The sequence below is a fragment of the Dermacentor silvarum genome, unplaced genomic scaffold (genome assembly GCF_013339745.2).
Source record: "Dermacentor silvarum isolate Dsil-2018 unplaced genomic scaffold, BIME_Dsil_1.4 Seq4651, whole genome shotgun sequence".
Lineage (NCBI taxonomy): Eukaryota > Metazoa > Arthropoda > Arachnida > Ixodida > Ixodidae > Dermacentor > Dermacentor silvarum.
This window is the reverse complement of record NW_023606277.1, coordinates 1-15,312: the sequence shown is the minus strand read 5'-3', so window position 1 is coordinate 15,312 and position 15,312 is coordinate 1. Positions and strand designations below refer to the sequence as shown.

The 15,312-nt window shown below is 46.8% G+C and overlaps 1 protein-coding gene across 1 annotated transcript; it reads left to right on the top strand.

The window, feature by feature from the left end:
- Positions 1–588: 588 nt before the first annotated feature.
- LOC119435116 (uncharacterized) lies at positions 589–14,229 on the top strand (the record flags this gene model as incomplete). The annotated part of the gene is made up of 3 exons (XM_037702057.1): positions 589–762; positions 7,582–7,683; positions 14,114–14,229. Coding segments are annotated over exons 1-3 (392 nt in total), but the record flags the coding sequence as incomplete, so codon positions are not given.
- Positions 14,230–15,312: the final 1,083 nt, after the last annotated feature.

The window sequence follows — 15,312 nt, the reverse complement described above, 5'->3', positions numbered from 1 at the left end:
TCCAATTTTTCGCAGAAATTGTGTTCACCACCCCTTTTCTACAACCCACGACATTGCTTTATTTACAACTTGCCATATTTTCTCAGCAGACATCCCTCACCGCAGCTGACAACCAGCAGTCCACACTGCTCCCAGCCCCCTATGACATGCAGTTTGTCTACACATAATGCCTGAAATGAACAGAGGTGTCAATAAAACTGGTGGTGCCCTCTGGTATGGTTGCACGAACTGCTTGCGGCAAATTCTATAGTTGCCGCCTGTCTTTGCTTTTGTATGCTGGCTTATCAAATTGACATCATCCACCCTGCTTCTAATAACTTATCAAGCTGCTTCTGTAGAGTTATTTGGGAATGCGATGTAAAAGGGTCATTATATGCTGTGAAACATTCGGGCCTTTTATTAGCCTCCTTGATGAGACGGCTGTTTTCTGTATTGTCATCTGAACGAACCCTCTGATTCTGCATCGCCACATTCTCAGGTGAGGCAAGAACAGGCACAGCAGGGCTCTCCTCCACCACCCAATGGCAACGGAGGCAAGCCACCACCCCGAGGTCGGGGTCTCCGCAGCCCTGTCGCGCAGGCCGCATCATGCTGGATGCTGCCATGCGTAACGTGGGTTCGTCCCCGAGCCGCCACGCAGCCAATGCGCCGGTTGCACCGCAACCCGCCGACGGTGTCAGTGCTGGTCCTCTGCCCAGTATCCTCAAGCGTCGCCCACCGACTGAAGAAGGCTCCCCGCAGGGATCACCACAACGGGCCAAGGTGGGCACATTTCGGCCAGGCTCTGATGTGGAAATCGTGAATTATGTATTTTGTCAAGGTTATTTGCATTCCGTTCATGATCTCTCGTCTTATTTCTTCACTGTGCACTGAATTAATAGGTTTATTGTATGCTGTTGTTAGGCACGTAAACAAACAATACACACCGTATTTTCTCGAATCTAGGCAGACTCCGGTTCTAAGCCGACCCCTGAAAAGTTCGATGCCAAAAAAAAAAAAAAAAGCTTACCTCGAATGTAGGCCAAACAAAAAAAACCGAGGACAGTATTTGCAAAATGAAGCAGCATTTATTACATATGAACATGGCTAGTTCATTCTACGACACCATCGCTTCTCGCCTTGTCGCTATCCTAGAGTAACATATACAAGGATAGAGAGGACACTTCCATAGGCCCCTGCAGCTGATTTGGGTTTGCAGCGCACCTAGCGGGTGTGTAGAATCTACACAGACTCGGAGATTGGGACTGCAGGAAGCCTAATCTCGAAGGCTATCTTCTGGCCATTAGAAAAATTACACGGCCTCCAAGATCGCTTTCGTGCGAGTGCTTTTCCCCGAGGCTATATTTGGATTATTTAACGCATTGCTTGCATGCATCGAGTAGCTTCTTGTAAGCTGTACCGCCAGAGCAGCAAGCACACGATGCCACTGTGTGTGTATGCAGACATTTTAAACAAACATGGCAAGTGTTGGAAGAGACGAAACTTTACTTTCAAGTCATATTCTCAGTAAGCACATGCACACTTTTTTTTTCGCAACGTTTGATGAACGCAAGCACAAAAAGATGGGTGCACTGCACAATGCAAGACATGCCAATACAGCTGCCATATGTTGAGAATAAATTTCACAAAAGGAATAAACAGGCGATATTATGAAAAACCCCACAAAACAACAAAACTGCAGAAGACAGCATTAACATTAAATAGGAAAACAACGCTCGTCTTTGAAGCCTAACCTTTCTTTTTAAGTCGTAGTTTCGGGCTGCATAGCAAACAAGGAATGAAGGCTGCTCACTACAGTTGTCAACCAACCACGCTCTCCTCCCTGTCCTGCGGTTTAAGTGAGCAATTTTTTCTGACTTTCATTATTTCGAATTTTGTATAATTCGGATTTTTGTAGCAGCCGCGTGTAATTAGAATTAACCAGCTTTTACTGTACACAGAGACCTGTGACCCCGTAGGACTGGCTGGTAGAGTTCTCCCCAGACATCTTGAAGGCACTGCTCGAACACCTTAAGCTTCTCGGCTTGTCTGACGACTAGGCCTCAGACTTCTTAGTGGACCCGGACAGGGGTTTGTTTTAAATAATGTTCCCTCTCTGCAGGATGAGTTCAGTTCAGTGCACAGTTTGCGCAATACACTAGTTTCAAAAGGCTGTATGTGTGGTGTTGGAGCAGCAGATGTTTATTTGAGCAAGGGGTTTCCTAGTGAAATTGTGTCCTACTTCGTTGTGTGCTCCATTTGCAAATTGTCTCTAAACAAGAGCAGTATTCTTGTAAACACTAAGAAGCTTCACCTAATACGATTCCGACAATGCGTGGGATCCGTGTAATTTTTTATAGCTTTGACTAGAAAGGCCATAATACATTGCATGCCACCCAAGTTAGCGATGGCCTTTGAGATTGCATATATGCCTGCAACCTCTGAGGCCATAGAGATGCCATGGAAGAAGGCCTGCCAACACCATCACACTGTGCCTATGTGTGCACAAGGGGTTCTTGGTTAGTTATGGGACAGCTTCTCTCAAGCAATCTGCTACTTGTAGTTCACTTAAACATTTAAGGTTGCCCGTGGACCGCATGGCTTGACTGAGTTATTGCGCAAATGTCTGACACTTGAGCAGACGATCATAGACATCTTCGGAGATGTCAACAGTAGCGGCCATTTTTGTGTGTCTGTATGCCCTCTACAACAGAAACGCAGTGGTGGTGGCTGGCTATGCAAGTGCTTGAAGAAGCTGCAAAAAGTTCCTCGCAGCTGGCAGAAACATGCCGCAGAAAACTGACAAGATTATGGATGGTGTAGCGGTGATCTGAGAAGCCTGGACTGCTGTAGGAAAGGACTAGGCCATCAGACCGATTGCCCCTACAGTAAAACCTCATTAATTAGACCCTCGTTAATTTGGAAAATCAGATCATTGAGACTCGTCCTCTGGTCCCGGCAGGTGTATGCATTATTTAATGCAATTAAACTCTCGTTATTCGGCCATATTTGGCCTACATCGGTTAATTCAGACAACTCTCGGAGCTTGGCAAGTGTGCTGCGCCACAAAAGTGTGATGCAAACAGCAGAAACGATGCCAGCATACAACTGAAATGAAGTGGCGGAGTCCACATGACCACAGCCATCAACAGAAATTGTATGTGAATAACAGGAACGTAGGAACGTTTCGTGCCTACCGTATTTACTCGATTGTAACGCGAGGGGCGACTTTTTGTGGCGTCCAGCAAAAAAAAATCAGAAAACCGCTAAGTAGCGCGGGACCACCGGATGCATGAAAAAGTTGCAGTTTCGCCTGAGAGGCGAAGCATCAATTGCAATAGCAAATTAGTAGACAGCTATACGGAATAAGGATAGTAGTTTTATTGGCTGCATAAACTTGGATGCATTCGCTTCCTAATTGAATTAACTAACATGGTGTCAGCGCGCACAAGCAAATATGAATAGATCACACTCTATGAACAACCACTGTCAAAACGCTGGCGTGAGCAAGTGCAGCGGTAGCAGTGACCGAAGTTTCGTGCGGTCTATCGCTTCAACGGAAACTGAGCGATGAAAGCACAGCGCATACAAAGGTAAGAGCCGTGTCGCCATCGCTTTCAAGATACGGTGCGCGCAACAGCCCGGAGCCGCGCAAATTACAAGTACGCAGTAGCCAGCAGAGTGGAAGCCGCACCCCCTCCCTACCGCGCTGCCTTCCGGCTTTCCTCCTTTCGCGTGGGAGATTGAGTCGCCAGTTCCCCTTTCCCGGTCGCAAGACAAGCATTTGGTGCCGCAGCTAAACGTTGCCTCCGCTCCCTCCCTCCCATCCCCCCACGGGCTTTTGCACAACGGAAGACGCCGCGTTTGCTCTCCGCCGTGCGTTCGCTCTCCGTGATAGCACACGTCCCTCACGTGCTTTCACTCGCACGTTGCACTTTTCAGACAGCTCAGACAGGAAAAGTCCCGGCGGCTATGCTACTTGCTCTGGCGATAACCAATGGGTCAACTCGCGAGAGCACGGGCAATATCCTTCGGCTTAGGCTTTCAGCAAGTGCGGCTCGGCGAGGTACGACCTCGCGCGAGCACTAATGGCACCGCTCGTCGGCTTAGCGTCGGGAAAGGATCAGCACAAAGTACGCGCTCCCCGCACGGGCAAAGGCACCGTGCGCGAGCTCCAGTCCTAGTCACAAAGGTGTCGGCGGACGAGAGGAAAGCATGAACGTACCGTGCGCTGGTCCCGGAGAGAAAGTTCCCGAGCCACGCTCCGCCGCTCGCAGCCCAAACGCGCGGCCGCGTGACGTCCGCGCCCCGCCCTCACCGCCAACCGCCGCGTGCGCAGTGCCACCGCGGGAACCGGTTAGGCGGCGCGTGTTGGAAGAGACGAAACTTTACTTTCAAGTCATATTCTCAGTAAGCACATGCACACTTTTTTTTCGCAACGTTTGATGAACGCAAGCACAAAAAGATGGGTGCACTGCACAATGCAAGACATGCCAATACAGCTGCCATATGTTGAGAATAAATTTCACAAAAGGAATAAACAGGCGATATTATGAAAAACCCCACAAAACAACAAAACTGCAGAAGACAGCATTAACATTAAATAGGAAAACAACACTCGTCTTTTGAAGCCTAACCTTTCTTTTTAAGTCGTAGTTTCGGGCTGCATAGCAAACAAGGAATGAAGGCTGCTCACTACAGTTGTCAACCAACCACGCTCTCTCCCTGTCCTGCGGTTTAAGTGAGCAATTTTTTCTGACTTTCATTATTTCGAATTTTGTATAATTCGGATTTTTGTAGCAGCCGCGTGTAATTAGAATTAACCAGCTTTTACTGTACACAGAGACCTGTGACCCCGTAGGACTGGCTGGTAGAGTTCTCCCCAGACATCTTGAAGGCACTGCTCGAACACCTTAAGCTTCTCGGCTTGTCTGACGACTAGGCCTCAGACTTCTTAGTGGACCCGGACAGGGGTTTGTTTTAAATAATGTTCCCTCTCTGCAGGATGAGTTCAGTTCAGTGCACAGTTTGCGCAATACACTAGTTTCAAAAGGCTGTATGTGTGGTGTTGGAGCAGCAGATGTTTATTTGAGCAAGGGGTTTCCTAGTGAAATTGTGTCCTACTTCGTTGTGTGCTCCATTTGCAAATTGTCTCTAAACAAGAGCAGTATTTCTTGTAAACACTAAGAAAGCTTCACCTAATACGATTCCGACAATGCGTGGGATCCGTGTAATTTTTTTATAGCTTTGACTAGAAAGGCCATAATACATTGCATGCCACCCAAGTTAGCGATGGCCTTTGAGATTGCATATATGCCTGCAACCTCTGAGGCCATAGAGATGCCATGGAAGAAGGCCTGCCAACACCATCACACTGTGCCTATGTGTGCACAAGGGGTTCTTGGTTAGTTATGGGACAGCTTCTCTCAAGCAATCTGCTACTTGTAGTTCACTTAAACATTTAAGGTTGCCCGTGGACCGCATGGCTTGACTGAGTTATTGCGCAAATGTCTGACACTTGAGCAGACGATCATAGACATCTTCGGAGATGTCAACAGTAGCGGCCATTTTTGTGTGTCTGTATGCCCTCTACAACAGAAACGCAGTGGTGGTGGCTGGCTATGCAAGTGCTTGAAGAAGCTGCAAAAAGTTCCTCGCAGCTGGCAGAAACATGCCGCAGAAAACTGACAAGATTATGGATGGTGTAGCGGTGATCTGAGAAGCCTGGACTGCTGTAGGAAAGGACTAGGCCATCAGACCGATTGCCCCTACAGTAAAACCTCATTAATTAGACCCTCGTTAATTTGGAAAATCAGATCATTGAGACTCGTCCTCTGGTCCCGGCAGGTGTATGCATTATTTAATGCAATTAAACTCTCGTTAATTCGGCCATATTTGGCCTACATCGGTTAATTCAGACAACTCTCGGAGCTTGGCAAGTGTGCTGCGCCACAAAAGTGTGATGCAAACAGCAGAAACGATGCCAGCATACAACTGAAATGAAGTGGCGGAGTCCACATGACCACAGCCATCAACAGAAATTGTATGTGAATAACAGGAACGTAGGAACGTTTCGTGCCTACCGTATTTACTCGATTGTAACGCGAGGGGCGACTTTTTGTGGCGTCCAGCAAAAAAAAATCAGAAAACCGCTAAGTAGCGCGGGACCACCGGATGCATGAAAAAGTTGCAGTTTCGCCTGAGAGGCGAAGCATCAATTGCAATAGCAAATTAGTAGACAGCTATACGGAATAAGGATAGTAGTTTTATTGGCTGCATAAACTTGGATGCATTCGCTTCCTAATTGAATTAACTAACATGGTGTCAGCGCGCACAAGCAAATATGAATAGATCACACTCTATGAACGACCACTGTCAAAACGCTGGCGTGAGCAAGTGCAGCGGTAGCAGTGACCGAAGTTTCGTGCGGTCCTATCGCTTCAGCGGAAACTGAGCGATGAAAGCACAGCGCATACAAAGGTAAGAGCCGTGTCGCCATCGCTTTCAAGATACGGTGCGCGCAACAGCCCGGAGCCGCGCAAATTACAAGTACGCAGTAGCCAGCAGAGTGGAAGCCGCACCCCCTCCCTACCGCGCTGCCTTCCGGCTTTCCTCCTTTCGCGTGGGAGATTGAGTCGCCAGTTCCCCTTTCCCGGTCGCAAGACAAGCATTTGGTGCCGCAGCTAAACGTTGCCTCCGCTCCCTCCCTCCCATCCCCCCACGGGCTTTTGCACAACGGAAGACGCCGCGTTTGCTCTCCGCCGTGCGTTCGCTCTCCGTGATAGCACACGTCCCTCACGTGCTTTCACTCGCACGTTGCACTTTTCAGACAGCTTGAATTTCGGTATTCGATTGTAACGCAAGGATCGACTTCGGGTAGCAAAAATCTTTTAAAAACTCGTTACAAACGAGTAAATACGGTATTTGTGCCTTTATAGCCTTGATTCTTGCATTTACCGCCACATATAACACTGCATTGTCGCTGTCCATGACTGCATCAGTAGTGACTGTAGTTTCGTCTGCAGCGGTTGTAGCAAACAGTAGTTTCATTTTGATTCAGGGCAATGGCTGTTTCACCACTGTTTTATCTAACTACCGCTAATATTGAATTTCCTTGCCGACTCAGTTACCTTGTTATAATGAGGATTTACTGTACCTGCCTGGTCTAAAGGAAACAAGTGGTGTAAGCAGTTTCTTTATCATCTTTTTGTTGGGGCTGTTTCCTCATCCAAGGATTCCCTTTCACTATGCCATCACATAGCAGTGACTCAGCAACACTATTACTCAACTAGTACTCAGTAACAGCTACTCAATAACGGACTAGCGCTCGACCCTTCAACGTATATAAATCCACTAAGGACAAGACCAACTAGCCACAATCATCAAAATGCATCAAAACTATTTTGCCCGCACTAATATATTTTTCCACACACCATTGCTGATGCAATCATTTCGCCTCATGACATTTGTATTCGCACATTTTGTGCCTTCACATGTATTTTGCATTGTTCTTATTTGTTTAATTTTGCCCTCTCTGCATGGGTCTCGTGTCCATAGTATCTATGAGTGATAATAATATGTCTTGCCCTTGTTTATTCACAGCAGGTGCCATCTGGCAGGCATGTCTCGTTTGCCGATCCTCCCGTGCAAGGCGAATACGAGATAGGGCCCCGCAAAGCACGCTTCTCCCGAGCCCTGTACGAGGTTAGTAGTTAATAAGAAGAAGGTATTATCTACTAGCCACATTTGCAAATAAAAACTTGAAGCAAGAACTTTGAACAAGTCGAGGTTTGATGTTGCAACAATAAATTATACAGGCTAACATGTTTCGAATAGGCGTGTGTGAATATTTTTTTTTTTTTACTCTAAACGAAGTCTAAGGAAATAATAAATAGTCAAATTTTTTTCTAACTGAATAATTTGGATACAGTCAACTTCGTTAATTCGACAATTACAGGACCGATGAAGTTGATCGCATTATCTGGCGAGTCAAATTTAGCAAGATGAAGAAAAAAAATGCCATTTGGCAGTATTTTTCTAATCCTAACATGCCGCTAAATCAAACGTGCGCGCGCTTTATGTGTGTCCAAAGTAGAAATCCTGTCAGGGGGACTTGCACCATCACAACACTGAGAACGTCGCCTCCCATACACCGCATTTCCCGACCACTTGCTAACGTGCACTCGAATACTTAGCAAAAAAAAAAGGGCAAGGGTCTAATACGTGTTGCTTAAACGGCTGCCAGTTTCCTAAAGTCGGCTTTGCCGCACGGCTTTATAAGGATAGTTTCGCCACAGTACATCCGTTATATGTGGTAGAGCATCCGACCGCCGCGAAGGAGGTGTTGGCATCGTGCCGAATTACACTGCGCAGACAATCTTAGGGCAAATTTTCTTGGAAAAAACTAAGACTGTTAGAATTCGGTAAATTCCGTAATCAGATATTGTTAGCTGCAATTATGGCTTAAAAATCTTCCTAGGGCAGGCTGCGAATCGGTGTTTTTGAAGGGAGATGATATGTCACTGTCCCCGAAGCTTCATCGCAACACACGCTGACACTAAAGGGGTCACTATTAGGGTCACCATAGGGTTCAGGTGCTATGTGCTGACTGGTCAAGTTCAAATCATCCGGCAAAGGCCAATTTGAGGACCGAAAAAATTGAAATTTGGGCCCTCAGAAATGCATGGGGGCCAGCTGCTGCTTTTGGCCAGAATCTCATTAACCGAAAATTCTAATTAAACAGTCGAGTTAACGGAAGTCTACTGTATAGTTGTAGGATTTGCATAAGGCCTTGAGACAACAGCGAGAAGTTCACTTATCTAAAAAGAATAATCTCAGGAATTTGTTCTTTTTATTTTTTTCTTTATTTTTTCTGAAGTGCTGTTATTCAGATAGTTCATTTTTTTACAAAGCCATCACTACAGAGAATTCATTTACGGACTTTTGCTGGTTGTTGTAGTTCAGCCTACTGAAATTTTGTGGTTGTCAAGACCGCAGGAGCGTTTCGCACTTACCTATTGTGCGGCCTAATGTGCATCATGCGGCACCGCACTGCTGCAAAGTGTGATCTTGACTGTGGACGCCAGCATTTTAGGCTTTGTTGCAAATTCAGCTCAAGGCTGTGTGCATACTTGCAAGCTTAGCATGTTCCTCCAGTCCAGGCACACAGAGGAGCCTGTGTGCCTAACTGATCTCAACAGTGGACCTGAATGCCACTGCTGCGGCCCTCAATCTGCCTTTTGCATGTCCCAAGTGTGCATGCGGCGAGCGCCGAAAAACGTTTTGTACGGCGTTGGTGGTTCGTGCAGCTGACGACGCACGCGTATGCAGCATAGCCGTCGAGCACGCGACTCTTTATTGTCGGCGCTGTGCCGGTAGACGACACGGTATTTGCGCTGTGTTTCAGTAGAAACTTCAGCTGTTCACAGCGATATTCGGTTAACGTCCGGTACATCACAATATATGCCGACACGACACTGATGTCGGTCAGAAGTCGACCTCACGCCGGCGCCATCGCTCGGCTGGCTGTAGTGGTGATACTGTGCCAGTGGGAGACCTATATTGTCATACAAGTATATGACGAAGAAGCGACAGACGACGCGATCGACGACAGCGAGTGATTGTAGTGTGATAAGCTTCCGTGCCGACGACGCCGACAAAACCAGTGTGCTGATCGCCGTGCGAGCGGCCGCTGAGTGAGAGCATCGCACCGACAACGTGAATATTGCCGCAAATGCGCTCGTGTATGTATTTATTGACGCTCAAATTGAGTTGAAACGTGCTTCCGACACTGATATGCACGATTTCCAGCCCTTTACAGCCATCCACATCAATTTTGGGGCGGTGTCGATCTCGTTCAGGCAGCTTCATTACGCCTAACACAGCCTACGAGTTCGTCCGCTACCGGCGGACCTGAAATATAGAATAAGCGAGTAGGACGAAGGAAACTGCTTATATAGTTCGGTACTGACCTTACCGACTTGAAGTGAACCACTCTTAGCATAGTACAATGCACACACCGGAGTGGGAAGCGGCGTAACGACGCAGTGCTAATACCGCGGTACAGGCACCGTTCTTGAAACGAGGCTGTCGGTCGCAGTCGCGGGCGCTTCCATGAATGAGGTGCAATTACGGATAGTGTATTTTTATGCTGCCTTAGTAGTTATCGAAAACACAGTTTGCCTCTTATGCTAAACAGGCAACAAGTGATGGCCCTTTCGATGCTGCATTGTAGCAACAACACCGCATCGTTGCCACGCGAGTACAGCGGGCATCGGCATTTTCCGCGTGTCAGTGTGGCTAGGTGGTCATTGTCACCGTTTTCGATGTGCCCGGGACGTTCATGGCCTTCTCGTCTCAGGTGTGATCGCTTCTGATATGTGCATGAGAGTGTTCATATATGCCTTTGAACATTTCCTCATTATTTCGTGTGAGCGTGCACGGTTTCTACTGTGCTTGAAGCTAACAGCGAGCGGTGGCCGTACGCGTGCCAGATGTAAACAAATGCGCCGTTCTTGCGTTGCATAAATACTCTGGGCGCAGTGTGGCCCCTTCAAAGAGCTATGGCCACTTGGTCAAGACTCGGCTATAAAAGCAGTTTTTATCATCCTATTAGCGTACATTCAGTGCAGGTCTAACAGTGGCAAATGCATGAACTCTGCTGCTATATACGATACGGCTAACCTCCGCTGAGTGGAATCGACCCCAGCCTTAACTTGATGTGGGCATCTGGCGAGTGCTCACGTTCGTGCATTTCAACTTCCGAAGCATGTTTGGACTCATATTCCGGTACGAATAAATATGAATAACAGGGATACAAGCGTAGGCGGTGTGTCAATCGCGTTACGGTGCAATGTATTCGTTCAGAGGCACATCCCGTCATCATATTTCAACAACTTGCGGTTGTAGTCGCACCAGAGTCATTGCCGGCCTAGGCATCCTGTGCAACAAGCGGCCACTCACACAAAACGAAAATTACAACGACTGACAAATGCACAAAACCATTTCAGCTCGCTTCTTGCAGCGTGCCTCTGTGTCCTGCGGGGCCCCCGACGCCGTACATAGTTTCTCGCGGAGCCCACTAAGGTGGCGCCACAGCGCAATGCAAAAGGCGGATTGTGCGCATGATCTCAGGTCCGATGACCGATGAGCCATTCGATAAGTGGCAAGCTTCTCGTGACGATTTTCTGCTCTCCACCGCACAGGTCAGTGGCCCCACTGCCTTGATTGTTAGGTCTATCCAAGGCTGCTTTGTTGTGTGTCGACAACTAAACTTGCGGTTTGTTTCCATGTCAGTATAGGTTTATTCGCAATGGCTGCATGGCTCTCGGAGACCTGAGAAATCTTCTCTCCAACATGAGTGAGAGTGCAGGACTCAACCTGAATGGGGGGGGTGCCAACTTTCTTCCAGTCCTAAAATTTGAGCGAAATGCTGTGTGTGTTCAAAACTTCGGTCATCGTCTTGTACTGCATTAGTTCAATAGGATGTGGCAGTGTTGTAGGGATGTGCGAATAATCAAACAGGTTTTAAAAAATTGATCGGCGACTGTAAATGAATGCTTTGTCTTTGACTTGTTTTGGCTGTGAGTAGGGTTTGTGGCTTCATACTTTGCTTGCTGAATTGATGAATATACATGTTTTTAAATTGATATTCTCAAGTTTCGAATGCTGCATACTGAAATTTGACCCAAAGCATATATCGAATGGCATATTTCCAAAATGCCGAATATTTTGCGCAAGCCTAGTTTGGAATGAACATTTAAAAATCTTGCTGACAAGTATACAGTTGAAATGCTCAGGCTGCCACTTACAGTAAAACCCCGCTGATATGATCACGGCTGGTAAGAATTGCGGTATGATACAAATTTGTGAAATTCCACGGCTGCAATACACTGCTCTTAATACGAAAAACATCGGCTTTTACGAACGTCTTGCCGCACTGCTGCGAATCATACAACGCGTGAGCAATACGGCAGCAGCAGCTGAGCCAGCTGAGTGACCAGCACAGACATGCCGGCACAGCGAGATCCAAAGTCACCAAGCACCGGCCACGTCACGAGGCTGCGCAATCTCTCATTGGTTCCCCCGTCGAGTGGACCGGACCGCATCACAGCCTAGTTGATGCTTTGACCAGCGCAAAAGATGAGGAACCACTGCAGCAACGGCGACCGCGGCAGTAGCCACGGCGGCTAAAAGATTCAGGAGATCACGTGCGCACACGTTCACGCCTTCCAAGGCAATCGCTGTCGAGTTGGGCAAGAAGAAAACGTACAGAGGTAGTAAACTGTTTTTCAAGGGGGAGAGAAAAAAATTAGCAGTTTTGCCTGAAAGGTGAAGCAACGATTGCTTCACCTAGTAGACAGCTGTACGAAGTAAGGCTAGTAGTTTTATCGGCCATATAAACTTGTAAACATTCGCTTACTACCTAAATTAACAAGCACGGTGTCACACGTGCACAGTTAAACACGAACACATTTCGCTCGATCACCGCGGGAACTCGCTGTCAAAAACGCTGCAGTGAGGAAGGGCCGCAGCAGCAGCGAGCGAATATATGTTCCGCTGTCTCCTCGCGTCAACGCGAACTAAATGTTGAAAGCACAGCACATACTAGGCTATCTGGCAGTAGGCACACTTTGTCAACATCGCAGATCATTTTGAAGATGAGGCCCGCACGGGCACGCACTTTGCGCACATTGCAGATCGCTTTCAAGATATGTGCCACGCCGTATTGGCCACGTGCCGGTCGCTTGTTGCAACGCACCGGTCACTATTTGCAACGTACATGCTGGCTGCACCGCTAAAGTACGTGACCACCACATTCTAACGGCAACCTAAAATGCAGAAAAATTACAGATTGGCGATGTGTCAAGGGAACTTAATACATGGAAGTCATGTAGGATTAGGTCAGGACCGCAAACATGCGACGTAGCAGCTGGGAAAAACGCAGCAGCGAGGAACGTATCAACGCGGTTCCACTATTAGAATTTTGTTCTGCTACAAATCATTTTTTCTTGATTTTGTGTATTCTATGATGATACACATTTTTGGTTATACGCCGATATCCAACGTGGATCCGTGCTGCATTCGTATCACCGTGGTTCTAGTGTATAGTGTCACAAAAGCAGGCATTTTAGCTAAAATCACTAACAGAAGCAGCCTTGTTTAGGTGTACGGCTCTGTGATTGGAATGTAGCGCTTAATATCACATACCTGCCAACTTTCCTGGATTCACCATGTGCTGCATGGATTTTTACCATCTTGTAAGGTTTTACTGCGAGGAAATATCTCCTGCAAACTCAAGTTCCCATCCTCACACACATCATCATCAGGCCCATCATTGTTGTGCCCACATTGGAAATGACTGTGGTGCCGCCATTTTGCCTGCACAGTAAGGGAAAGTTGATTCGACCAAGCTCATCAGTCCCATCAGGGTCGAAATAACTGATGTCATCTGTACTTGCCTGGCTGCTGATACACACCAGCTGTGTTTAAAATAATTCATGAACGTGAAACACTCATAGACTGGTTTCACCATCTACTTGGAAGTTGGGTAAACTAAAATTTTGTGGTAGGCTTTGTTTTTATATGACAGATGGTGCAACAAAGCTTATGACTGTCAGTTTTGCTCACACTTTTGTTTTCCAACGTGGTCTACCATCGCAAAAAGCCTGCATGTTTTGTGTGAAAATTCAACACTTCATATGAATCCTAATTCTGAGGGCTTTGATGTTGATTACGAAGTGTCTTTAAGGGACGTGACTAAAAAGCCATCTTGCTAATTATCTTTACACTAATTATTCTAATTAAAGTTATGCATTGGCGTAAGTAAATTTTTATTTGAACTTTAAGATTAAAAACTTTAAATTTCCGCAACATATTGCCGACAAATGCATTTGAACTTAAAGCCCGAAAATTTGTTACTTTGACAAATTTAATTTGTTGCACTTCGAAAAATCCCCGGCACCCGATCATGTTAATTTGACATCTCTTCGCACAAGTCCGAGAAATTGTGTAACAGACCAGGATGGCAGTGCCCTTGCTAATCGAAACAGAGGTCGTGTCCGTGTTGTCTTCTGCTCTTCCTGTGATGACCAGCTTGAGAGCCCTAATGACCCATACTAATATGTGGCTGCAGGAGCCAGAGATGGACGAAGGTGAACTGGCCGACAGTCAGCAGCCACTGTGGCCTTCTCTCGAGGGCTGCACGGAGCCTGTGGATGCTGTCCTGCCTTTGCTCACGAGCTCCCTCTGGTGAGTCACTTTGTTGTGTGCCAATGCAGCATAGGCGTCAAGGTAGTGATGTGCGAACATGCAAAACATCAAAAGTTTATTAAACTCTTTAATACACAGTAATGAGAACGCCGCCTCTACCGGCAGCCTCCGCGCACGTTGGCGGGAGGTATCTTCAAAACAAACCTTCAGTGCTCCTACCACTTCGCCAATCAAACACTGCAAAATTTGTGCTTTGGTCAACTCGCCAACATAATTTCTACGTGGCAGGAACTGTGAAAACAGAAGCATCTGTCGCGTTGTTTAATTTTCTGACCTGGCATGTATGATTTCTTAATGTCTCGAAGATCGGTACATAAGCAGAAGTGCGTGTTGTTTCAATTAGGGGTTGAATTGAATCATGAATGTTAGAATATAGTTCGACCTCGATATAATGAACTTCAATATAACGAAATAAGTTTATTACACGATTTAAATATAAATTTCACTGCCGCCGCAATGAAATACCAAGACAATAAATGAAACTTCCATACGCGCAGATGGTCAATGGTTTTTATTACGTGCGGCGAACACACCTCTCAAATCGCACATCATATGACCTAAAGCAACCATTGAAGCAGAGAAGCGTTGTGTTCCATGTAAAGTAGTGGTGTGGGAATACTGAATAGTAGATTTCGAATGAATATCGTATAGAGTCAAGAAAAAAAGAAGCCATAGATGAAATCGAATATCAGGAAACTAAAAAAAAACTAAAACAGTATAGACCACTTGTGGGACTCACACATGCTCTTGGAACAAGGGAACGACAACACAGTAGTGCAAACATCAAAAGGGCTTTATTGCACCTTTCATACACTAATGCACACTACCCGAATTACAACCAATTGAACATGCACATGGGCGCGCGACAAATCAAGCAAGTCCGACTCACCGCGACCGATAGCGAGCGAATATGTTCGCCCCATGCTGTGACACCATCGCCTAGTCGTTCACTGTACGGTCACGCGAACGGTTAGCGCGTTCGAACGATCTGTGTTCGTCCATACCGTTGCCCCGCTCCGAGCCACGCGAGACGTCTCGCGAAGCGTGGATCGGCGCACGCGC